General features: G+C 48.8%; 1 protein-coding gene across 2 annotated transcripts in view; it reads left to right on the top strand.

The window, feature by feature from the left end:
• Positions 1–26,764, top strand: part of ZFHX3 (zinc finger homeobox 3) — a 174,288-nt gene that overhangs the window by 59,576 nt on the left and 87,948 nt on the right. For both annotated transcript variants that reach the window (XM_055818473.1, XM_055818472.1), the window contains exons 2-3: positions 684–3,436; positions 7,194–7,690. In XM_055818473.1, coding sequence (XP_055674448.1) covers positions 730–3,436; positions 7,194–7,690 — 3,204 coding nt within the window. In that variant the 5' untranslated portion in view covers positions 684–729. The remainder of the gene's footprint in view (positions 1–683; positions 3,437–7,193; positions 7,691–26,764) is intronic.

The raw sequence follows: 26,764 nt of genomic DNA, 5'->3' as shown, positions 1-26,764 counted from the left end.
GCCTTCCGATCCGCAGGATGGACCCTTGTCAGATCTGGAATTTCCTGTTTGGTTTCTCTCCTGACGTCTCTCCATTTAAACTCTGTCCAGAACACAGCAATTAAGTCTCCTGTGCATACCAAACGCTGTTACTCCGAAATCTCTGTGAATTGCTCCGAGTCCCGTGGTCTGCCATGGAGGTGCATGTGGCAGTTCTGGTTCTGTGCTCCCCGAACCGCTAACAGAAGGGAATCGCCCAAGCAGCAGCTGGTTTAGGGCAATTTTTACAAAGTGCTAAAGCTCCAACACTGTTTTGTTCTGGTGTCTTAACTCTGTTTCTGTCAAAAGCTTTTATGTTACATTTTTGTGTGGGTGTGTGTTTGTTTCCTGAAGATATGAGGCTTCGGGGGCGGCAGCGCAGGTCCTGCCATCTCCGTGCCCCCCTTCAGGAAGGGTGTCGGGGGAGCCTTTCGCCACCTTCCAGGTCCCTTCAATTGTGTTCCTATTTCCATCGCTCGTTTCCAGCGGTGTGTTACCCACGGCCAGGCCGCTTGTCCCTGGAGCCAGCCTTGGGCTGCCAGCTCTCTTGGCCTCCCGTTTGGTCCTGAGGAGCGGGGCTGGCAGCTTTTGTGGTGGGGGGTCTTCACAGGAACAGTCTCTCTTCCCTGACTCACCGGCCTTTCTCCTTCTCTCCTCGCCTGCAGGTCCGAGCCGTACCGGGTGCAATGAGCGCTCCGTGCCGGCCCTGCCATGGAAGGCTGTGACTCGCCCGTCATCCCTGGGAAGGACAATGGGTGCGGCATCCCTCAGCACCAGCAATGGACTGATCTCAACAGCACCCACCTCCCCGACACAGCCGGCAGCATGGAGCAGCCCGCGGCGGAGAGCCGCGGCCCCCTGGACAGCCTGAGGGTCCCTTTCCCCGAGCGTGTCCCCGAGAGCAGCGCCGCGGCCGGCCCTGGCCCCGAGCCCACCGGCAAGGAGGTGAGCTGCGGCCAGTGCGCCGCCTCCTTCGCCGGCCTGCAGAGCTACATGGAGCACCGCTGCACCGGCACCCGCCCGCCCCTGCCGCTGAGGGGGGAGAGCGGGAGCGAGAGCAGTGAGGATGGGGAGGAGGAGAGCGACGTGGAGAACCTGGCTGGCGAGATCGTCTACCAGCCGGATGGCTCGGCCTACATCGTGGAGAGCCTCAGCCAGCTGGTGCAGAGCGGGGGCGCCTGCAGCAGCGGCAGCGGGGCTCTCCCCTCGCTGCTCCCGAACTCTCTGCCCAAGCAGGGAGAGCCCTCCGCCGCCGCTCCCGTCTACCCACAGATCATCAACACCTTCCACATAGCCTCATCCTTCGGGAAGTGGTTTGAGGGCTCAGACCAGGCCTTCCCGAATACCTCAGCCCTGGCGGGCATCAGCCCCGTCCTGCACAGCTTCCGCGTCTTCGATGTGCGACACAAAAGCAACAAGGATTACCTGAACAGCGACGGTTCTGCCAAAAGCTCCTGTGTATCCAAAGATGTTCCCAACAATGTGGACCTGTCCAAATTTGATGGCTTTGTGCTCTACGGGAAGAGGAAGCCCATCCTGATGTGTTTCTTGTGCAAGCTTTCCTTTGGGTATGTCCGCTCGTTCGTGACCCACGCAGTGCACGACCACCGAATGACTCTGAGTGAGGAGGAGCGGAAAATTCTTAGCAATAAGAACATCTCCGCTATCATCCAAGGGATAGGCAAAGACAAGGAACCCCTTGTCAGCTTTCTGGAACCAAAAAACAAAACCTTTCAGCACCCTCTTGTTTCTGCAGCTAACCTCATAGGCCCTGGACACAGTTTTTATGGTAAATTCAGTGGCATTTGCATGGAAGGTGAGCAGGCCCTCCAGGTCGGGGCGGCCAGTGGAGCGGAGCCCCCGCCGACGGGCGTCCTGGCCCCCAGCGCGCTCCTCAACCTGGGCGGGCTGACCAGCTCGGCTCTGAAGACTCCCATTACCTCAGTCCCCCTGGGCCCGCTGGCTTCCAGTCCCACCAAACCTTCAGAGGGGAAGGACCCTGGGGTGGCAGAGGGGGAGAAGCAAGAGGGGGGCAACCAGGACAGCCTCTCGGAAAAGGCAGAGCCAGTCGAGGAGGTGGAGGAGGATGAGGAGGAGGATGTGGAGGAGGAGGAGGAGGAAGAGGAGGAGGAGGAGGAAGAAGAAGACGACGAGGATGATGAGGGTTGCAAAGGACTGTTTCCGAGTGAGTTGGAGGATGAACTGGAGGACCGGCCCCAGGAGGATGCTGGGGCTGTGGCAGGCGGTGGCAGCAGCAAAAAGGACCTTGCTCTCTCAAACCAAAGCATTTCTAACTCTCCCTTAATGCCTAACGTGCTCCAGACCCTGTCACGGGGCACAGCTTCTACTAGTTCTAATTCTGCTTCTTCCTTTGTCTTTGATGGTGCAAACAGGAGGAATCACTTAAGCTTTAACAATGAGGGTGGTGGAGCCAGCGTGGCAGAGGGCAGCAGGAGGCTGGACTTTATCGATGAAAGTGCCAATAAAGACAATGCCACAGCACCAGAACCAAATGAGAGCACGGAGGGCGAGGACGGGAGCTACATCTCCCATCACCAGCATGCTGGCCCCCTCTGTGAACTTGGGGGTGGGGAGTGCCCCTCGGGGAGCGGTGTGGAGTGCCCAAAGTGCGACACGGTCCTGGGCTCCTCGCGGTCGCTGGGTGGCCACATGACTATGATGCATTCTCGTAACTCATGTAAGACACTCAAGTGTCCCAAGTGCAATTGGCACTACAAGTACCAGCAGACGCTTGAGGCGCACATGAAGGAGAAACATCCCGAGCCGGGTGGCTCCTGTGTCTACTGCAAAAGTGGACAGCCACACCCGCGGCTGGCACGGGGTGAGAGCTACACCTGTGGTTACAAGCCCTTCCGCTGCGAGGTCTGTAACTACTCCACTACTACCAAAGGCAACCTCAGTATTCATATGCAGTCGGACAAGCATCTCAACAACATGCAAAACCTGCAGAACGGAGGGGGAGAGCAAGTCTTCAGCCACACCGCTGGGGCGGCCGCGGCGGCTGCAGCAGCTGCGGCGGCCGCAGCAGCCAACATCGGTAGCACCTGTGGGGCCCCCTCCCCCACCAAACCAAAAACCAAACCTACGTGGCGGTGCGAGGTGTGCGACTATGAGACCAACGTAGCTAGAAACCTTCGTATTCACATGACCAGTGAGAAGCACATGCACAATATGATGCTGCTTCAGCAAAACATGTCCCAGATCCAACACAACCGGCACCTGGGCCTCGGCAGCCTGCCGTCCCCCGCCGAGGCCGAGCTCTACCAGTACTACCTGGCACAGAATATGAACCTTCCCAACCTGAAGATGGACAGCACTTCCTCAGATGCACAGTTCATGATGGGTGGATTCCAGCTTGATCCCACCAATCCCATGGCAACGATGGCTCCATCTCTAGGTGAGGCTGAAGGGTTTTCCACCGTGTCCATGTGTGAGGGAGGGGTTGAGTTTGCATTACTGCAAAACCCTCATTCATGGACTGGACGCTGCGTGCCAAATCCCCTCCTTCTGTCTCTGCAGCCTCCTGTGTGACAGAGTCACAGAGTGGTTTGGGTGAGAAGGCACCTCAAAGACCATCTAGTCCCCCCCTGCCAGGGGCAGGGACACCTGCCATAGCCCAGGCTGCCCCCAGCCCCGTCCAGCCTGGCCTGGGGCACTGCCAGGGATGGGGCACCCACAGCTGCTCCGGGCAGCCTGTGTAGTGCAGCTCCGGTGCAGTGAGTTGCCTTTGTGTGGTGGTTGAGGATGCAGACTACACAGTGGAGACACCTCTCTTCTGCGCTCCCCCAGACCAGTTTTTCTTGTCCTGGGAAAATTATGTTACTTTTCTGGTATGTTTTTTAAAAGTTTTAGTAGGGAGCTAATAAAGCAGTAGATAGGGATTATTGCTGACATGATTAAATGTTCCAACTCATTGTAGAAAAAAATCCTTACTTTACAGTGTGTTTCCTAATGGTTTTTCCTTGGTTTGGTGAGGGGTGTGAGTGCTTTGGCGCGTGGCTTTGTGAGAGGGTATGGTCAGCTGCTGGCAGTCTGAAAGGCAGGTGTTGAGCTGGTTTGTTACATGCTGTGTTGCCCTGAGAAGAAAAGGTAAACAAGTTTTGAGAGTTGCGATGAATTCGGTGGGAGAGGTGCTGTTCCTTTCCTGAAGAAACTGAGCTGAAGCTGTTCTCTGATGCCAGTGTGAGATCCAGCAGTCAAGGCTTGACCAGATGAGAATGATTACACTGGAGGGGAATGGTGAGAGAGAGAGAGAGTATTTCTCTCTGCAGATGACAAAAGCGCTTAAAAATGAACTACCAGATGCGTTTTTCCTGACAACAAGGATTCATCGTGTTCGCGTTGGCGCTGCACTTGGCGCTGCGGAGGGCACACCCTATCCCCGCACGATTTAGCCCAGGAATTAGTTAGAATGGGGGTAGGGGGTCAGGTCCTGTTAGGTTCCTCCCCCGTGCTGCTGGTGTCGCCCAGGGCCGGCAGCAGCGCGTGCTTCCCAGTGTGTTGGAGCTTTGCAGCACACTAGAACGAGAGCTGGCATGGAACAGAACCCCCACGCTTCAGGTGTGGCGGCTGCTGACAGGAATTAGTGCTTTTTCTAACTTGTGTTGCTGGTGCTGAGAATTTTTACAGTGCCTTGAGAAAGTGTGTGAAAAGAAGTCTGCTGCTTTACCTGCTTTCCTCTGAACTAGTTTCTCTGTGCTGCACTCTGCCTGCTCTACCCTTGTCCATCCATCGATGCTGTTATTACTGACGCACTCCATTACTCGTTTGTTGGTCTCATGCATGTTCTCCTTTCCTTCAGCTATTCATAGTACAGTTTATTATTAGTCCAGAAGGACATGAAACATATGAAAGAACAACAACACAAGACACAAAAAAAAGAAAGAAAAAAAATGGAGGAACCCAAGTGACTGTGTAGTTATCTTCTTTCCCCCCCCCCCCGTGATGTCCCAGCTTGTATCTTTGGGAGGTGAAGGACACGATCTTTTTTTAGTGTCCTTTCAATAGCTCCAAGTTGCCAACAGATGTAATAGTCGTTTGTAATACAGCTTGTAGTGTATAAAGTTACAGTGTCGTCTGTGGTGTGTTTCTTGGAGGGCGCCCTTTTGGAGCTCATAGCCCCTGCTTACTGAAACACGGGGCACTTGGCATGGGAGAAGTTGGGAGTATTTTACCTGAAGTCTCCTCAAGTGCATGACAAGGCCTTGAACATCTGTGAGGCTGCCTGGAGAGTGATTTGTGAATTGTACACTTCTTCTGGTTGCAAATCTCAAGCTGAGTGTTATGGAGGGAGGCCCTTCCCGTGTTAATAAACACTTGACATGAGCTCAGCTCATTAGACTCATGTCCATACACTATGGAACGTCACTAGAAGTGAAGCACATTTTTCCCATTCTTACACTTCAGCCCAAAACTGCATTTGAGTAGAATATTAATAATTCAGAAAAGTCTGCCTTTGGGTTTTACTGCATGATGTGTATCATCGCCAGAAGAGACTGATTTACAGAGAGGATTCACAGGATATACCCTTGTAAAGGGATGCTTAGAAAAATCACTGCGTTTAGGAGATACGGACCATAGAAGGTAAGCAGTAGGTTCCTCGCTCTTCGGATACTTAGTGAGCAGGTGCAGAGGGTATAATTCTGCTGTGGCAGGGAGGGATGGAGCGGCTCAAGAAAAAAGATGGTTGACTGCTTTGATGGAAAGACAAGTGCCTGGCAGTGCATGCAGATGGGACTTTCCCTCTCCGACCAGTTCTCCGTGTGAGCACAAGATCTGCTTGATGAAAATGAGGTGCTGTTCCTCTAACAGTCTCGACATTCAGGTTGTCTTGTAAGCTGTCGTTCCTCCCGCTTAGGACTGTAACGAACATTGTGGTACTGCATTTCTGCAGGAAAAAACAGTAGCATGTACGCTGCCCAAAGCTGTGGTCTGCACCCGCTGTGCTTACATGCTTTCAGAAAGGTCAGTATGATTCTGCCTGAACCTTGACTGTCTTCCCAGTGTTGGCTGCTTCTCAGCAAAGGTTGAAACTTAAGAAACTGAAAGTTAAGGAAATAAAATCTCTGTTTTTGATTGACTGAGTAACTGTCGACCTGAAGGTTTCTTTAATAAGATCATTGAGCTATGATGTAAGATGAAGATAAAATCCCCAAAAGCTGCAGGAGGAGCATAAATGTCTTAAAAGTGGAAGAGGAGAGCAAGGTGGAGCAAAGGTCCTAAGGAGAGGCTGGTGGTTGGTCTCTGTGCTTTGGCATAAGAAGTTAATGTTAGAAAAAGGAAAGTCTCTGTGTCCACATCTTCAGAGTGCCCTGATGTAAATAAGAGCTTGCTGCATTCATTTCCTGTGAGTGAACAGAGTGCAGCTCTTGGTTTGAAGAGCAGATCTGACACTTACAGACAGTAGGCGTCCTGCTGGCTTTCCTTGACATGCTCTTGCACTCTGATTATTAATAGTGGTTGTCTTTTCCTTGAGTGTACAAAACATCTGTCAACACTGGTTTTAGAAGGCTGTCCACCATTTTGAGCTCTTGGACAAGAGATGAGATCTAATAGTGCAGGAGTGGCACTTTGCAGATTTGGTTTTTATACTTGCTGCATTTTGCGCTGTTGCCCGCTTCTGACGGTGGTGCGGTGGCCTAACTGTAATATTCCCGTCACTTGGACTTGTGACTGTTGACCTTTTTTTATTTGGCAGAGACCGCGCTCAGGTACTGCATGAGGTAACATTTCTTGCTTCTCCAGGCTGGCAACAAAAAACAGGATAAAGCGTTACACCGCTCTTGAAACGACCACAGAGACTTGCAGTGCGGTACTAAGGAATTCTTCATCCTCTGAAACTTTGTAGGGTTTTTTCTTGGCACCTTCCATGGGCAGAGGGTTGGGTACTTCTCCTTCAGCGGGTGGGTAGCGAGGGCTGTTGCGGTCCTTTCCCAGCCTTACACACTGGCTGCAGTTGGTTTTTTTTCTTCAGATGTGGTACTGACCGACAGTGCAGAGGAATAAGTGCAGGGACAGCTGTGCTGGGCTGTCGCTGTGTTTGGTGGGTGCAAGAGTTGCACTGAGAGCAGTGAGTGTTCTGCTCTGTGCTTCTCTTCTGGCAAGTAAAGAATTCAGCTTTTCTGACCTCTTTCTCCCCTTTTTCCTCTGTGCAGTGGGTGGAGAGATCCCCCTGGACATGCGGTTAGGTGGTGGACAGCTGGTGTCTGAGGAGCTAATGAACTTGGGTGAGAGTTTCACGCAAACAAACGACCCATCGCTGAAGCTCTTCCAGTGTGCTGTGTGCAACAAGTTCACTACAGATAATTTGGACATGCTGGGCCTCCACATGAACGTGGAGCGTAGCCTCCCTGAAGACGAGTGGAAGGCAGTGATGGGGGACTCGTACCAGTGCAAGTTGTGCCGCTACAACACACAGCTCAAGGCAAACTTCCAACTCCACTGTAAGACAGACAAGCATGTGCAGAAATACCAGCTGGTAGCACATATCAAGGAGGGTGGCAAGGCCAATGAGTGGAGGCTGAAGTGTGTGGCCATTGGGAATCCGGTACATCTGAAATGCAATGCTTGCGACTACTACACCAACAGTCTAGAGAAGCTGCGTCTTCACACGGTGAACTCGAGGCATGAGGCCAGCCTGAAGCTCTATAAGGTAAGGGTTGGCTTTACTTCATCTTCTTTCATTGCCCAAGTGCTGGAACAAAGGAAGATGTATTTCAAACCACAGTGGATTGTGATCCTTTGGAGATGAGCTGCTCAGATCTCCAGCAGGACGCAGTCTCATCTGCATGGTACATCTCTGCAGCCTGCGATTCTGGTAGCAGCTGTGGTTGTTAAAGCTGTAGACTGATGGGTGTTCATCTCCAGATGCTTTAATGGGGGCCTGTATGCCTTACAGCACTGCATATAAATTATTCTTTTACACAAAAATTCAGCATTGTTGAAAACATTGTGCGTAGCAGTATGTGCCACACTTTTGTTGGCTCTTTGCCATAAGGCAGCTTGTTAACCCTTAGGAGATTCTTCAGGAGCACTTAACAGCTTTCACTGTTGTCAGACAAGTGTGTTCATCCAGGCATTGAGAAGGCTGGGTGGATGGAGCAGGAAGGGACGGAGGGAGAGCGCCGCTGTCTCTGTGCTTTTATGCTCTGTGTACGTTGATGCTGGGATCTGTGAGCAAAGTGTTGCTCGAGGCTGGAAAAGAAGCCTGTGTACGCGTGCATGTTAGCCATGCTTATGGGCAGGCAGTATTTGGAGGTGTGGCAGGTTTTCATCCACAGCAGTATTTGGTCTATGACTGCCTTCTTGTTTTCTTCACACTTGTTTTTCTTTTTTATTTTGGGGGGTGTGCGTGTGTGTGTGTGTCCTCATTTTGTGTCGTCTTTATAACTGTCTTCTCTTTCCTGACTTGTTTCTCTCGTTCACAACCCCCTCCCCTTGCTGGCCTGAACCCTGTGGGCTGTAACCCAAGAGGAGCTCCGGATACAGTAAATAGTCCTTTCACTTGTGCAGCAGAATTGCTCCAGACGTTTCTATTGATTTTCACTGGACTTAAAGCTTCACCTTTTTCTCTAATCATCCCATAATGGCTTTAGTATGAACAATCAGGTACAAATTGCCATAAATCTAGGGAGCCGCATACCTTCCATTCACACGTGCTATCCCACTCATTGTCTTCTCATTTCTCTCTGTTTTTTTTTATATTTGTTCTGTCCTGGTCCTTTTCTCCCAAATGGGGTGAGATTTTTTTTTACGTGTATAAGTATATATACCCACAGACTGTATTTTGTGCTTCTCAATTAGTTCTTTGGATATTTTCCTTTATGTAATGGGAATTTAAAACCTGACATTGAGCCATACAGTCACCCACCCACATCACAGTGCAGACACATTAGATTTCAAAGGTCCTGGATTTTCCCTAGGAACGAGCAGTTGAGCAAATTTGGTGAGGAAAGAGACAACCAGGAGCATCACAGAAGGTCTGCCTTGAACCTATGGTTGTTGGATCTGCCTGGAGTTGATGGTGCTCTGAGGAGGAGTATGTCTCTGCTGAGGTTGCTGTTGAGGCCCAGGCTGCTGTGACAATTGCTGTTGCCATCATCAGCTGGAATCCAGCATAACACAGCAGGGTCTGGCTCTATGGTCGGGTCTACACATATGCCTCCTATGTGTAGGAGACCTGAAGAGAGCAAAGTCGGCTTGGAAATGGGGGGCAGGAGGGTCCCAGTGAGACTTTTAAAAAGCCAGCTGAGGAATTGAATGTACTCTGTGGAATTCAGTTTGTGTACAAAAGTATTATTTGAAAGCTCTATTATGAGTTGTAACTTAGAATGTTGTCGTCTTATATATACATTGCACAGGTTTAAAAATTCTTTATCTAGACCCCTCGTCTACAGTGGTTTCTGCTAGGGAAGAAGCTATCAGGGTACTAGAATGCTCTCACTCTGAGGAAGAAAAAAAAAAAAAAAAAAAGAAAGAAAGAAAAAACACCACCAAGGTCAGACTGAGGGACAGCTGTAGGTGCTTGTAATAGATTCCTGAAATGCTTTCCTCAGGCAGGTGAAGAGGAATTGTCAGTTTTCAGGTTCATAAGTGGCCTGGGCAGTTCTCAGAGCTGTTACAGCCCTGTGTTGCTTCCGACACCAGCAGTGAAACGCCAGATGGAGAATGACACGTTTCAAAGTAATGACGTCTGTTGCATGGTCCATATATTAGCTTTCTAGTATGCCTATATAAAACCTGTAGCAGAGGACAGCAGACTGCTGGATTCACAGCATCTTGCTCCAGCGTAGCTGGAATCAGTGTTTGACTTCATGGAAAAACTTTTCTGTGGATGAAGCAAGCTTCAGTGCAATTCTTCCAGTCTTTAGAGTGGTTGTAATGCCATGTCTCTTTTGAAAGCTGAAAAGATGCAGCGAGAGTGGGGGTAGTTCACGGAATGGTTTCTCTTCTCTCAGGCCTTGGTGTGGTCTGCAGTAAATTGAGATTGATTGGATGTTATTTTTCCTCTTGCTAATGTAATCCATTAGCCTGGCACATGCATAATCAGTTTAGAGCACAGTTAACTGGATGTAATCGAGTTCATCCCTGCCTGCTGGAGAAAATCCTCTCCAGATGCTGCTGGGTGAGAGCGCATACTAGGCTGATCACACACAATCCTCCTTATTCTGCTTTTTTGCTATTTTCCTCTTAAATCACATGTTATTGGCTGCTTGCGTTGCCCAAGAGCCACTTCTATTAGTGCTACTTGCTGCCAAAAAATGTGATCTGGAGACAGTGCTAGCCCATAGTCTGGTGAACCTTTTAGTCTTGTCCTGCAGTGCTTCCAGTGCTGGAGGAGAAGGTCTGGTCTTCTGCTGCCATCTTCGTCCTGCATGCTGCAATAGCTTGCATCAGACCTCTTGCCATGTCAGTGATGAGGGGGCAGGGATGCTGCAATGGGGTCGTTGCTTATGACAAGAAACTGGAAGGGTCTGGTAATCTTTCCTCTATTCTTATGTTCTCCTGAGTCCCTGCTGTCCCCCCTTGTTTATCCTGCACTTGCTGGGGGAATGCCGTACTTGTGCCTCTCCCCATGACTACTTATCTCCTCGGTGTCACTGGTGGTTTTTATGTTCTGAGGAACTACCTGGAAAGCAAGAGTACCATTGTGAATGTGTGGCCTTAAAATTTTGAGGTGGGCATACTGGCTTGAGGTAGGTAACGGGTTTGAAGATGCTTCATCTCTTAGCAAGGCCAGCCTGCCCAGTACCCCGAGGCTGGGATTGGGCTACACCAGTGCTTGTAAGCAGGGAGGCAGAGGCTGTGCAAACTCTTGACAAGTGCAGGCTTACTGTAACAGAAGCGAATTCTTGTCTCCTCATGACCGCAGAGGACTAGACCAGACTTGAAGCAGAGCAGCGTTCCCCACATCTGGAAGAGGTCGGGCAGTGAGTTCCTGGCGTCTATTGCACAGGTGGAATTTCCAGAAGGAATTAATCTGCATGAGCAAGAGCCAAGTTTGAACATTTCCTACAACTTCCTGAAAATCTCTAGTTCAAAACCTGCAACTCAGAAGAAGTTTAAACAAAGAACTACTGAAGAAACACATTGCTGGCCAGCCTGCCAAATGGGTGCATTCAATGAGTTCATTCAGTGTCTTCCTTTTCAGTCTTTCCAAGTGCTGAGTTAACTTTTTTAGGGAATAGAGAGTCTGAAGGAGAGGGTTTGGGTTACATGATGCCCTGCATAGAGGTTCTTTGTTAACTAGGAGACGCAGAGTGTGCAGGAGAATGACTCCTTAATATCAGTACTCAGAATACTAGCGGTGATGAAATGTGGATTTGTGCTGATTTGGAAAGAAATGAAAATGACCTGTGAAAAGGAAAACGGGAGGTGCAGATACAACACAGAAGAAAGTGGTGGGAGCTCCCAGCTCTGCTGCAGAGCACTGTGTGTCTCATCCTGCCTCTCCCTGCCTCACAGCAGGAGTGTGCACCTCTCTTTGGAGAGTGGAGAGCTGAGCTGGAGTTAACTGCAGCAAGATGCTGAGCTGCACTGGGGTTTGGGAGCTGAGCTTTACGGTTCCAGTTAGTACAGTATGCAAGACAGACCAAAACCAAAAGCATGTGTTCTATGCAGTGTTAATCAAAGAGTTATCATGGGACTCTTGGTCTTAAATGACGATTCTGATCAAATAGGCAAATTGAGAAAGTGGGTGGAAAGAAAGATAGCCCCAAGGATGCAGCAGCGTGAGAGTGCAGAACGTGTGGCCGTGACTGTGCACATTAGCTTACTTGACTCCAGTAAAATACCACAAAATCCCCAGCGGTGATTTACATCACACAAATGAGAAGAATGTACAAGGCTCTATCACCAGCTACAGGACCAGGATGGTGGCTGTGTTGTGCTAGGGGAAATACGACAGCCTGCAGTGTAGAAAGTGCAATAGGAGACTTTTTTTTCAGCTACCACTCTGGAAGTGGGGTAAAAGCGTCACGGCGACATGTGATGCAGTGACTAGACTTCCAGAGGCTCTTAAGTGTCAACTTGAAGAAATTTGTTGGAAAATCCCAAGAAAGTTTTAATCCCAGATGATGCATGGAATATTGTATGAGATGTAGTTGCTGAATGATAATGCATTCAAATTCAGTATCCTTCCATAATAGAAACAGACAAAAAGAGTGTTTACCATAACAGTATCTAGCTTTGAAGTTAAAACTGCCTGAAAATGGGTGAGGTACTGTTAGAGAAATTAAAAGGGTGTGATGTGTGCAGGTCACAGAGGGTTTAGTTAAAACCACATTAGGTGCATATATTAAATATATACTACCCATGAGAAAAAGTTAAAAACAGAGCAGGGGGGGGGAACCCCGCCAAAGTCCACAGAAAGTTCAGTGTGATTAAATAGGAAAGTATTTCAAGAGGAGGTAGGAAAAGGAAAAGAGGGAAGGAGTGAATTCTTCTTGCCCATGTTTCAAAGAACTGAAGGATGCCTCTTCACCTAGGATAAATCTAAGAGGTGGTCTCAAGGCAGAGGTACCCATGAAGGAAGAAGCCACTGGGGTTACCAGGACTCTGCACTGAAGAGTTCTGCACCTGCGTGAAATGGCAGACTCCTGGCAGGAATGTGTGCCAGATACTATAAAGCATTAAGTCAGCAAATTGATAAAAACAGTAACGAGAAGAGTCTTAGTAGGCATATGGATTAGAAAGGGGGGAAATCGGACTTTTGGAAGAGAAGTTTCTCCCGGCACTGCTAGTTATTTGAAGGAGTCAGCCAGCCTCCAGGCTGGGCTGGACTGGTTTGGAGGGGCGGTGGGTTTCCCGAAGTCTTTGCCAAGATTCTTCACGAACAGCTCTTACGCAAAGATGTGGTTATTGTCACTGGGGTAGGAGGTCTGTGAATTGATAACATGGTGAAGGATGAGAAATAAAAGGTAAAAAAATCCCTAACTTTCCACAATGGAGAAAAAATATTAGAAGGGTGTTAATTAGATTAGAAGGACGTGTGGGTTTTTTTCTGTGTTGGTAAGTGATCAAAAAATGGAGTAAAAAGCACGCTTAAAAATCTGCTATAAGGTAAAAATGTGTAGACTGCTTAGATGTAAAGCTGGATGACAGTTGCAGGAGAACTTTACATCACTAAGCACTTTCACAGGAAACGATAGATGAAATTTGGTGTCACAGAGTGTTAACAGGACAGGAGGACAGGCAGCCCTAATGTGGATTCTGGGCTTCTCTTCCTGCTCCCCTATCATGACAAAGAAGAAAAAAAAAAAAAAGGGGGGGGGGGGGGGGCGGGAGGAAAAAAGGGGAAAAAGAGGGTTTAAAATTGCTCTTCCTGCAAGTGAGATATGGCATCATTCCCAGTCTCTTTGAAAACATTAACTCAATGATCACTTGCAAGCCGAAAGACAAGGGTGAAACACGGGAACTGTGTAAATCCTCGATTTCCCTGATCATTGACTATTGTATTCAATTTAGCCCATTTTAAGAAGGATTAAAAGTCTAGAAGAATGACTCTGCAAAGACAATAGGTTCTGGAGTTAGTGTGACACACAAATCCAGAATGAAGCAGAGGTGGTGAACAGGCAGCAGTTGCTCACCTTGTCTTCCTAGCACAAAAAAATAAGGAGCATCTGGTGCAATTAGCAATGGGTTTAAAATGGAAGAACGCCACTTTTTTGGACAGCATATAATTTACCTGTGAATCTTACTGCCACGGAATGTTGTAGAGGGCGGGCATGCAGAGGGACTGACAGAGCAGCAGGACAGATAGGTAAGGAGCTGACATATCCGTGCGCATTACAGTGGTCATGGAGGTGCAAGCTCCAGCTCTGTAAAGTCTCAAACAGCTGGTAGCTGGAAGCTTTGATTGTGTACTCAAAAAGGATTGTGTTAGATCTGCCCTGTTTTTTTTCACAAATTTCGCTGCTAGTGGAAATTACCGGTTTATTAAAGTCTGGTTACTATTCCTTTTTGGATTAGTGTGAGTTAAGTATGCCATAATTCTGCAGTAGGGTAGAGCTGACAGTCATCTGATCCCACCACTCGGCTGACAGTAGGTGTTTCCTGTAGGACTTTGGAGTAGGAAAGCCCTATATTTTGTTAAGTAAAGAGTTTCATAGAAATACCTTAGGTTTTCAAGCTTTAAAAAGAAGAAAAAAAAAAAATCAGAAGACTAATGGCATCAATGAGAAGCAAATAAAAGGAGTTCTTGGCTTTCGGCTCCAAGATGTGAGACACTAAAGTGTAAACTTTCTGATTGCTTTCTCTCCTCAGTGCATTTTAATTAGCCTACCAGAAGTTTGGGAAACACTCTGTGTAATCTGTCCTCCTGCGACAGCTGGTAGGGGTCTGTGTGGCACCACGCAGCGGGTGCAGGAAGCTCCCCTGGCCATTGCCAGCGCGCGGTGGCTCTGCCATCAGCCTGCCCCCAGCCCAGCCTCAGCCTCCGGACCCCGCAGGGGTGCAGGAGAGCTCAGCTCAGCGTTGCCAGAGCTGCGAGTAGCTGGTGTGGTTCAGCTTTGAAATACCCAAATGGTTCAATGTAGGCAAAAGGAAACATGTTTGGGTTTTGATTTCTCTCTCAAACTTTCTTGGATCTCTGTCTTTTAAGTTTCTTAGGGTGAAGTTGCCCACAAAGAGCCTGTCATGCTTGTTACAAAGGACTTAGAGGTGTATTAACCTTTGATTTACTCGCTATCTGCCTATTGTGTGTTTTGGGTTTATTTTTGCAAGTTTATCTTTTGAACTACAGATGCAGCCTCCAAGCTCTGAATTACAGTCATGAGTAACACGAATTGTGCCAGAAGCCAGAGTACAAGGGACTTTTAGCTAATTTCCTACAAAGTCTTAAGCTAAAATTCCAGTGGCAGCTTCACAAGTGAAATACCCATTTAAGCCTCCCCACGAAGTTGTTTTTAAAGCTGGTCTCAGAAACCTTTAATTCAAATCTGCCATCCTCTAGTCTTGGATAAGCTTACAATGAAAGATGAGCTTATGAACTGAAGTGGTTCTGAGGACTAGAGTGTGCTTAAATCTGGAATGAACTTTGAGCCTCCATGAACCTGTAGCCAGAGAAAATTTCTGAACTACACCCTGGTCTGTGCACATGGTGAGCCTGAGTTGAGAGGGGTTTCGGAGCTGGACCGCGAGCTCTGGGGCAGCCCAAGCAGCACCCCTCTGCGAGCTCTGTCCTCTGCTGCCTTCCAGGCTTCAAGAGATTCAAGAAGTACTTTGCTTCTACACAAAACTGTTTTTCACAGTACAGCCAATTACAGGAGGAATGAAGCCCTACAATCTGGTTCTGCTTTCGCGTCCTGTTGGGATTGCCAAGTATTTTAATATAAAAAACACTCACTATGCGTTTAACCCTTTCAGATACCTCCCTCTTGGGACTGCACGTTTCTCCGAGTGACAGATTGCTCCATCACATCACCCTGGCATTAAAGTAGGTTTTTACCTTCCTTTAGGTATTTAATAATAAAGTACATTAGCGTAGGATCACAAAATTTTCACTTTCTCTATACTGCTTTTCGAAAGGGTTGAAATCAAAACTATTGAGAACACACAGCACTGCTTGCTGCATGTTTTATTTATGGACTTCAGTCACTTAGATTTGTCTTTCAACAGTTTTCCAGTAAGTACTGAGCCATGTGCAACCAACAGCTTAGTGAAGAAACAACCCTGTAAAAGCAACTTGAATAACAAATGAGGGAGACTGCAACTGGAACAGGAGCAAGTGAGCAGCACAGCAGGAGCTAGGAGTTAGCCAAAACATATAGCTAAAAGCTCTCTGGCAAACAGGATTTAAAATTCAAAATATTTGTGAGAATAGGTTAAAAAACCCAACCAAATAAACAAACAAAAGCCAAGAAAAAAAAAAGGCAAATAACTGAAAACCACCTTGACAAGCTTGTATCCTAATCTGCATAAACTGACAATTTTTCACAGCTTCTGTAGCAGTCAGTTGTGAAGAGCTGCAGATAGCTGTTTGGGCTTGGTTTTTCTGTGGTTTGCCAAGGTGTGTGGGTTGGTGGGGAGAGGCTGAGTGCTGGGGAGTAAGAAAGATCTTGCAAAGCTGTCCTGCACCTTGGCTGTTCTCTGACAGTAAGATGTCATCATTTTGATGAAGCATCAGTGTGAACCTTCCACGACCTTTCCCCATGTGTGATGCCAGTTTTGTCTGTGTTTATGGTTCAGTTTTCTTATCCCGGTAATTTTGGAACATGTGGATGAATATTTAGATTTCAAAGCAGGAATTTTTCCCATTTCAGATGATGCTAGTTGTACAGACTTTCAGGATGAGGACAAGGTGGCTATGGTCGTTGCGCTGATGTGGGGCCGTTGACAGAAGCTCTAGCAGACCTTGCTGTGGTGTCCCCAGCTTTTGGGGAACCTGCTGGCCTTCCTGCACTGATGTGGGAGGTTGTCGTTCTGCAGAGGAGAGCCTGGAGGGTGGATGTGTGTCAGGGATGCTAATCTGGATCCCAAAGATCTGCATTTTTTTTCTGGGTGATCAGCTAGTGTGTGAGCACAGGCTGGCACAGAAGTATGAGTGTTCCCTTGCTCTCCTACCTGCAGGTTTAGCACTGCAACGGGGAGCTCGTCAGGAGAGCTGAAAGGAGATTTTTCTGAGCCAGGCAATGGGCGTGTTTGTTGGGGTCTTATCCCGACATTCCTGCAGGCACCAAATGCGCATCATTGAGGACGAGCAGGGTAGGACTGGAACAAGGCTTGGGGTGAGAGTGTTGGAGGAGATGGGGGGACAGTTTTGTAGGAGGCTGAAGCTGGTGAGTGGAGTTGCAGTGCAGGGCTTGTAAGCTCCTGCTTGCCAGTGTCTGCTGAACACAGTGCTCAAGTGGTTCCCCAGCCTGATGGCCCTGTGCTCCCATCTGGGTGGTCGTGTTTCTCTTTGGGCAGTATGCCTCAGAGACCTCGGAAATGCTCTTAATTCCTTTTGCTGGTTGGGGTAGGGTCAGGCTTTTGGCACCGCAGATACCAGTTCTGGCCAGGTAACAGCAGTGCAGCCGCAGGCTCCGATGACGTCCTTGTTAAATAATGGATGGCCGTTCATTAACATCCATCTCCAGCATCGGGTTGGTTCGCAAGCTGGGAAGGAGGCTGTAAGGTGCTTCCCCCAGCCTGTTCTGTGTGTCGTGGCGTAAACTACTGATTTCTGTTAGGCTGTGCTAGTTAGTGCTACAGGGCACTTTGTCATCTTCTGTCCTAACTGCTATTTCTGCATAAAATTTCATAACAGTTTAAAGTCCCCAAAATTACTGTGGAAGCAGCATGGGAGGTTCTATGTTTGCTCTCTCTTAGGGAATTCATTAAATTACAATAAATAATGTATGCATAATACATAACTTAATACCATAATGTTCTTTTGGTCCTACTTGCCAGTCCTAAAAATTCTGGCCTTGCACTGTAATGCATGCAGTCAAGTTCTGCAATTCAAATTAGGCAATGAGTTACACTTACGCAACAGGTTCTCTGAAAGTTGTGCCTTTGGGTAAGGTTGGACAAGCTCCGGTAAACCTTATTGCAGCTGTTTGAAGATACTTGTCTCCGGGTTACTTTGCCTCTCTGCCAAAGACAGCTACCCACACTGCAGAGCTGCGGGGCAGAGCACAAGCGCGCTGTCCCATCCTGCTGCTGGAGCACGTGGCCACGTGCACTGGGCACGTGGCTGCCATCGCCTGAACAGCTGGAGCTGGCACCGGGAGCTCTGGGCCTGCCAGGCTGTGCTCTGCTCCGCTGGCAGTACCCAGGGGGGTGCTAGTGCCTGGTGCAGGGTGGCAGCAGCTTTTAAGATGGTGGGTGAATATTTATTTAAAAGCTTCGTGATAGCAGTTTGACTCTTACTACCTTCCAGGAGTTTGCAGATCCCTCTGCCAGGACACAGTGAGCCAGCGGTGGTGTGTTAGAAGGAGCAGATTCCAGCTCATGTCCCTTTGGCAGGGACATGTCTGTGCAGAGTAAAGATAATAAGCAGGTGTCGGAGTCAGTTGGTTTTTTGAAGTTTCTGTGTCACCCATCGTTCTCCAAAACTGCCTTCCCAGTACCGTATTTTGAACCCTTCCCATTGCCACGAGCTGTGAGGTATTTATTAATAGTCTGGATGTTGTGGCATAATAAGGAAAAGCTGCTGGGAGCAACTTGGAGTACAAATACTTGCTTAGATACTAGTTTGATTTGTGTTGGAGTTGCCATTCAGCTCCATTTTTACATTGCTTTCTTCCTGACACCAGGAATGTATGTCCTGGTTTCTTCCTCCCCTCTCTTGTTCTGCATTTAAAGCAGAAAGGTGGATTTCTAAGGAGGTGCCTGTAATTTGCCACCGAATCATCAGTGGCGTGCAGTTAATCCCAGCATCCAGGTTTGCTCTTTGTCCTCAGCATTAGCTCAGAATTTCTCTCCCAGCAGAACAGGCTGTGGCGGCTCAGGTAGAAGTGCTGTTGCTGCCTTGTCCCAGGGCTGTCTGAGCCTGCTCTGCCTCCCCCCTTGCCAGCCCTTGGGGCTTGCAAGCTGGGGAGAGTGGGGAGCTGAGGCAGGGGCCAGGATGCTGTGCTCTAATTGGGGAGAATGTAAAAATCTGATTTGTATCCCTTCCCTCATCCCTTGTGCAGGCCTGCCCACAGTTGCAGAATTTGCAAGGATTGATGCACATGACCCATTTGGGTTTCACCACGTTCATGTGGCGGTTAGGCTCCTCTGACCTGCTGCCATTTATTTCCCTTCAGCTGCCTAATGGCCTCTAGACTTTATTCCTGCCTCTCTTTCTGAACAGGCTTTACAGTCATGTCCCACCCACTCCTCTCTTTCTCATGCTTCGAGAATGATGGTTACAAAGAAAATCACCTGGGGAAGTTTCAGGCAGCAGTAACAAAGCCTATCTCCACAGAGGGGAGGCTAATTACACAGCTAATTAATCCAACAGATGTCACTTTAAATGCCTGTTTCTTTGTGATTCTGTTGCACACATCATGCTGGTTAAACAGACTTCATGGACCCCGTTCAGAATGCCTGCGCAGGCTGCTGGAAGCTGCCGGCTTAGACCCTGGTGTGTCCCGTTTGCTCCCCAAGGTTCGTATCAAGGAACAAGTCCCAGAGAGCCCAGTCTAGACTGCGCTCCAAACAGATTGCAGCCAGAGAGAAATGCTGTTTAATAGTTATGCTTGGTTTAAAAACTCTGAAATAGTAGACGCGAATATTGAAGCGGTTGTTTACATTCTTGCTCTAAGTACGGACGCGAGGCAGAGGTGTCAGGAGAGGAGACCCTGTCCTGCTGCACCAGAAGCACTGTTTGGCCACGGAAAAGAGAATTTGGAAACCTGAGCCGCTCCAGTAAGGTCAGCAGTTCAAGCCCAAGGGTGGTGGAGGGCCTGAAGCGGCTCATCCCGCAGCCGGCACGTCTGGAGGGTTCCCCTACTCCGGCTCCCTGGGGTAAGAAAAAATGAGTCTTTCTCCAACATCTCGAGCAAATCTTTGCTCGTAAGGGCAGGGACATGTCCTGGTTGCCCCCCAGGAGAATGGAGCGGTTCCTTATCCTTGTGTGGAGCTCGTCCCTTGCTGCTGGAGGTCTGTGGTCACTGCACGACGGCTCTTGTCGCCTCTGCTCAGACTCACCCGATGTGGTCTTCTGCCACATTTGACCTTCAGCCTGGGGGATTAGGGGCCACCTGTAACAACACAGTGGTGTGAGCACTGGTGGTTTCAGATGTCAGTGTTGCGGTATTTTCTCCCCTTTGTGCTGTCCTGCAGGCTGGTGACATTAAGGCAAGGTGCGAACACCTCAGCAGCACATCCATCACCCAAGGTAAACCCTGCTGTTGGCAAACACTGTCGGGCTGGGAATGTCCCGGTTTGAGATTGTGATTCTGAAATGTCCTGTTTTCTGGGTGTGCACTGTGCTGACTTGGCCTTTTATTTTCCACTTCCGTACTAGCAGAGTCAGAGGATTTCCCACTTCTTACTGAGCAGATACCTTCTGGGGACAGGAGACTTGTACAACGCTGTCTGCAGTGCTGGACCAATGCTCACAGCACTGTACTTGGAGGGTGGCTGCTGGCATGGGGAAAGTGACCCAAGTGCTCTCGATATAACACACGAGACAGTCCTGAAGATGGCCAATTGAGCTGCCTAGTGTGAAAGAAGCAGGAGAAATACAGTTGAGGGGGAAGAGCATCTTTCTTGGGATCTTAACATTATCGGTAAATCACAGTTGGCACACTTGATTCAGTGTAATGGATGTGTTCTCATTTCCCACAGCTGATGAGGATTATATCAGCTTGGTTTAACAGTCTTATTTTCTGCTCCCAATGCACACTTGTTTTAATGCGTTTCAGTTAATGAGGTAGAAGAGAGAATGAGGTGTTACTGTTTATGTACAGACAGCAAGTCTGTGCAGAGGACTCTGGAGTCCACGCAGTCCCTTCCCATTGCTCTCAAAGGGACAGCATTAGCTGGCATTTATAGAAAATTTATTGGCTGTGGTTTATCCAGGTAAAATTTTTCCCAGTGGTGCACACCTCTCTCTCATGCCTTCCTTATGCATTATTACAGACTACAAGGCACGTCGGCAGCAGCCTGTCTATGGGCAAGGGATGTCAGCGAGCAGAGGTGGCCTGGTGTCATGTCTCGCAAAACCACACCATGTATTTGATACGGGCAAACCTGCTGCGATTTACCTGGGGTAAAAAGTTCACGTGTGCCCTAAAGTAATTTACAGCTGGGGAGCTTCATACCTCCATTGTGTCGCTGCCGAGGTGTTTGCAGGTCCCAGCCAGGGTCAGGGCCGCCCGGTGCCAGGCGCTGTGCGAGCAGGTTCCTTAGCGGTGCCCTCGGAGCGCTCAGCCCGCTGTTGTCTCCTCCCGAGGAGGAGGTGTGCCGTGCCTCCCTGAGGTGCGGTAATGGGACCCACGGCTGCTGAGGGGCTCTGCCTTCCTGAAAAACAGGTTGTCCTTGTGCTGACAGCAAATATTTGTGGTGGGGTGGGCTGGAGCTGCATTTCTCCCAGCAGCATCCTGCCTTCCGCAGCCCTGCGCCGGGCTCGCTGCTGGTGAGAAGTGCCTGTAAACAGTTAACGCTGTTACCTCATTGCTGGCTGAGTGCCAGCGGCTGGCATCACTTGGCTGACGGCAGCCTGAAAGGCCCTGCATATTGTACCGCTTTGAAGGTAAAGCTGCTGTTGGTTTAAGCGGGAATTAAACAATTACCACGTCTTAGTTCTCCCCACCTTCGGTGGATTGACTCTATAAATTGTCAGCCTGTTGACATTTTAATGTGAATTATGTCATATGGTATCCCCTTTGATTTCAACATGCCTCAGTTTGTAAATACACGAGCCTCTCAAAGGGTTGTGGTTAGCGTACACGCTGGCGGCCTCGGGGTTTTTGGTGGGGAAGGAGCACAGCACTTGTCTCTCGGCATCGAGTGTGCCAGCACGGCGTCTCGTCTCGCAGCTCTGCTGCCGGAGCTTGAGGCACGCGTGACGGCTGCCTCGGGGCGCTGGGGTCTGGCAGGGCTAACCACAGCCCCAGGGACCCCCTGGCAGCACCTGGGGTCCTGGTGCATCCTCCAGCCGGGCTCAGTTTGGGGTCCCTCTGCGTGGGGCTTCTTCCCTGCCCCTCCGTGACGTGAGAGCTGCCCACGTCTCAAGGGGTGAGGGGCTTCTTCACTCCCTGTTGTTGGTGTCTCTGGACCAGCTGCCGAAACCGGGGCGGTGCTGCTGCTGTGCTGAGACTTGGCACTAGCCTGAGCTTGTGCTGGCGCTTGCTGTCAGGGTGCAGATCCGGGTTGGATCCTCGGTCAGAAGCAGAAATGAGAGCGCCAGCAGGGGAGAAGCTGTGCGGTCATGCCAAAATCTTTCTGGGAGGTGGATGTAGCTAAAAGCAGCCGAACAGTGAAGGGGGTAGAAGGATGAGGCAGGAAGGGCTTGGGTGGGTGAGTGGGCTAAGACAGGATCGCATCAAGTACCCACACAGCACGGGGCTGTGGATGGTGGCTCGTGCTGTGGCAAAGCTTCTGGGTATCCCCTGAGTCACGCTGCAGGCAGGGAGGTCCTGTCCCCTTGTCTGGGTTCCTGCTGGGTCTCCTTGCAGCCCTGTCCCCATCCAGCTGTCCTCCCGTCCCCTGGTCTGTGCCACAGAGGAACTCTTAATTCAGCAGGTCCTGACTTTTTGGATCAGCCATCCTTTCTGCATTGTAGTCTTCACGTGTGTGCCAGAGGAAGGAGGATCCTTAGGCAGGGTAAGCAGAGGAGTGAAGAATGGCTGGGAGCTCTCCTGGGGTGCCAGTTGCCTTCCTCACTTGAGGTGTGCCTTGCATCCTCTCCAGTAAAAAGCCTGAGGGAGTCCCACTTTGAGAACTGCAGGTGTACAGTGTTCCTGGGGCTGTTTTGTAACTCCAGGGGTGTTGCGTACGAGGTATGTCACGTTAGGACATGTTTGTGCTGCTGTGGGTGGTTGCGGAGTGCACCTGCTTGTAGTACTTCTGATGAACCCAGGATCGATGCCTGTAGGAGGGAGGCATGAAGAAGGACAGTACTGTAGATTTGTTTCGGCTGTTGACCACCAGCTGTGTTGCTAGAAATGGAGCAGATGCTGATGCATGTGCTCTGCTAGAAGTCCCTTGGAGAAGACAGCTGGTCCGGCTGTCCCAGAGCTGTTTTCTTGATTATGCTTTGACCATAGGTTGGAGAGATTTAAAGACTTTGGAGTCCTTCCATTGATGGTGTTTTCATGTCATGGGGTCTGTGTTACAGGGAGCTTCTGTTTGCCTGTGTGTTTCCTATAGTCCCACAAAGTAGGGGCCTTGCTTTTATTGTTTTCATACCTCCTTGTTTTTTACTTACCTGGGTTTTCTGGTGGATGTACTGCAGTGCCCAGGTAGACATATTAAAATGTGTAACCCTGGGCTGGGCAAGTGGATTAGCAAGACACAAAACCTGCATATTGGCCTCTTGATAGCATACACCAACCCTAAGCAAGTATCTTTGCGAAGAAGTTAATCCCACGTGGTCACAGAAATGAGGGTCTTAGGGCTACTGGAGTAAATGGGAGTTACACATGCAATTTCATAAATAGGGTTTAGAAATCTGTCATCTCTTCACACTTCTCTGCCGTGAGCGGACACTGCTCCCAAAAAAGACTTTGCTGCTTCCATTCTATTTCTTAATTGTAGTAGTCAGTAATGCTGATTAGTGCTGCCTTCACCATATTTATCATTCACCCTGTGCATATCTCCGCAGACTTTACGTTGTGGGTTGCAGATCCAGAATTGCTAAAACCAATAAATACTGCGTCTGGCTTTTCCCAGGAGTTTCTGTACCTATATACTGAAATACAAGTGGATGCAAATGCACTTGAACAAAGGGAGCACCGAAGAGCAGAGACGTTTATCATCTCAGATTTTATGCTGTTTGCTTCAGTGTACTTCTATAAGCTCTGTATTTTCCATATTTGTAGTCTCATCTTGGAGGGAATAGCTGCAACTACTATTCAGAGCAATTCTGGTCTCTTGCAGATCCCTCTACAGAAGCATTGTACAACTGAATTTGGGTTTAGACACACATAGGAAATCTCACACGAGCGTTGCCGTCAGTGTTACGTTTGCACTAAAAGAAAGCACTGTATGAATGCAGGAAGCTGGAGCTTGCCCCTCAGTAGGAGTTTAAACGGGTCCAGGCACTGAAACCCCTCCTTGCTGTTTGCATTGTGCTCAGTGCTGTGTGAGCCACGGGCTAGGTAGCAGAACAACGGTGGGGAGGGTTGTCTTTGGTTTTAAAAGCCAGAAGGTAAGCCACTACAGTCTGGCTTTAAGAGAAGCTGTTGTGTCTTACCTCGTATGTTGAATTATGTCTCAGACTTCTGCTTTCGGTTATAAAATCTCATATTAGAAAGGCCTAGGTAAGAAAGAACTTGCTGTATCCTGTTGTTTGAAGAGTTAACTACTGACCTTGTTCAAAATACATGCACCATTTCATGCCTGCATTTATTTAGCTTCAGGTTGTGAGCACTGGATTCTGCTCTGGCTTTTCCTAAAGATAAAAGGAACTTTTACTGTGGAAAGTCTCATATGTAGGTGTTTGCCAATTGTGATGATATTAATTTCTCATGGATGAAGTAAAAAGGTTGAATTGAAATCTCACTGTCAGGCTTACTTGGCTCTACCCTATACCAAGGCCATAAAACCAGGAATGGCACATAAAAGTGTGTTGTTCATTTCCCTGGGGAGCCAGGTTTCCAGCGTATTAGGGCCCACTGCACCCTTGGACTGCAGTAGTCTTACAGCCTTGCCTGTTTCCCAGTCATCTCAGCAATTCTTTACAGGATGCTCGTCTCGGGGGTTAAACACAACGTATTCTCATAATGTTTTAATGTCAAATAAACCCTTACACCTTACCTTTGGGCTGGCAAAGCTTTTGCTGGGAGTTTTCATGGTGTCTTTTCATATTACCATGAAACTGGTAAGGAAAAAGAAGAGGGGAAGGAAAGCACGGTCATGTGGGGGATTTCTAATGATTTGAAGGAAACTTTGGGTTGTCCTGTATTCATCATCAAGACTGGAGCGTAGTGGCTAGTTAAAAGGTTTTTTTACTGCAAATTCAGTTTATTTGCAGAGCTGCACAAAGCTGTTTTGTCCTTTGTACAAGATCCCAACTGGTGTTGCAGGATCTGCAACCAGTGTGAGGAAGAGCAATGGGATGTTTTGACCCTGAGCCCCTGTCCTCAGTTCCTGTTCTCCTCACATGCCTTGGCATCACTCCTTGGGTTTAAGTTGCTTAGGAATGAAGACTGACAGCTAGGGAAGGGGCAGCAGGTCTCTCCAGGCTTTTTGTTTCAGGTTTTTTTCCCCGTTTGCATGGTGCTAAGGCGGTTGTACCAGCAGTGCCACCACATCTATCGACATCCCACGGCTGCTCCCCAGCTCTGTACAGCTGTACGCGCTCTTATTTTTGTGCCATTGAAATGCAGGTTGTTTAGTTTCTGCCCTTCTGGTAAAGGATGATGTCTTGTGCAGGTGTCAGCTCACGATGACAGAATAAAAAGCATATCATCTCCTGCTGGTGCAGAATACTGACCTTTTCCACGTAGAGGCTTGCCACGTAGAGGCAAGGGTGGGAGGCAGTGGCAGCCCCAGCCTCCTGGGGTGTCTTGGTGGGGACTGGGGGGGGGGTTGCACTTACCATATCAGTGTCTGTTGGGATTATAGAGAAACATTGCCCCTTTTCCTGGCAGTCTCGCAAGCCAAGAGCCTGTTGTGGATGAAGTTAGAGCAGCAAGCCCAATCCATTCATAGGCTGGAAATGGCTTGGAGCATGTGTGTAATACATGAGTCAAACAATTTTGCTGCTGTACATTGTTACGGGCCATTCTGACACGTCCTTTCTGATGGAAACCAGGCCTGTGAAGGTGTGCTAGGAACCACTGCACGTTCAAGGATTGAGGAGATGTCCCAGTTAAATCTGGAGGAGGCTGTGGTTGGAAGGATTCTCCTCACCAAGAACTTGGTAGCTTTCCTCACAGAGTAGTTGCTCGGTGGTATGGGGCAAGGAGCAATTGCCTGAATTTATATACACCATTCTTAAGACACATTAGTGTGCCTTCGGCTCATGGAAGCCCTTACAACTGTCTTAAACATAGGAAATACCAGGCTTGAGGTTGCCTTAATGCAGCCCTTTGTGTGCAGGCGTTATTATAGTTTTTAATTACAAGTAATTCCATACATATTTTTCCAGTAGGATTCTTGCCTCATTCTGCAAGTGAGTAATTATTCTGTTTCTTTTTATCTTCCTCTTTCATTACATTGCCCCAGGCTTTGTCTAATACAATCCAAAGCTTTCACTGAATGAAGAATTATTTATTTTCTCATGGGCATTTCTGTGGTGCTCTGTGTTCTGTTTGTGTGTTTCACAGACACTTAATGAACTTACCTTCACAGTGCTTGTCTGAAATCGGATGGTGCTCCTGTCCTTGTGTTTTGGGTATATTGATGCACTACTGCTGCATCAAAGGTTGTAATCTTGGTTGCCCAGCTTGGTGCCCAGCCCTGCAGCCCAAACCTCTGAAGAAGTGCTGCTCTGCCGGGAGGGCTTCACTGGCTTAGTCTTGCTCTACCGGTTTTCATTTCACCTTCAAGATTCAAGGAATGTTACGTATTTCCTCTTCCTGCTTCTGTTCTCTGCCGTACTAATTCACTGCACCTTCCTTTGGTTCTCCTCTTGTACCGCCTGCTCTTGAAAATCCTTGTGTTACCCACATCTTCAGACTGCCACAGCTGCACCACCACTGCTGCTGTCCTGTCCAGCATTCCTTTTGTGGCAGCAGCCCTTAACATGCCCCAGAGTGCATATGGTGCCTTGTCTGTGTCCTGGGCTGGCTGCTTTGAGCCCAGCTCGGTCAGGGGCGTTGGATGAAGAGAAGGCTGCTACTATGTGGGATGCTGGAGAAGGCAGCAGAGCAGACGCTGGTGAGGATCCTGTTGACCTGCCAGCTGAGGAGGTACCACCGTACACTGCAGCAGGTGGAGTTCTGGAAGGGTTGATGGCTCTGTGTCTAGGGGTACATGTTTCTGTGTTGCAGGGGTGCTGTCGTGAGGCAGGAGGGCAGAGTTTGGGCTTTCGTTGGCCAAGGTTGCACAGAGTCCTCCAGTTGGCTGGAGAAAGTGGAGATTGGTTCTCGCAGCTGGTTCTCTGTGAGGACCGTGGACGAAGGATGAGCTTGGTCTGTTGTTCCTA

Source organism: Falco peregrinus, chromosome 14 (genome assembly GCF_023634155.1).
Source record: "Falco peregrinus isolate bFalPer1 chromosome 14, bFalPer1.pri, whole genome shotgun sequence".
NCBI classification, from domain to species: Eukaryota; Metazoa; Chordata; class Aves; order Falconiformes; family Falconidae; genus Falco; species Falco peregrinus.
Note: the sequence above shows the minus strand (reverse complement) of the source record. Positions and strands in the feature narration are given on the sequence as shown.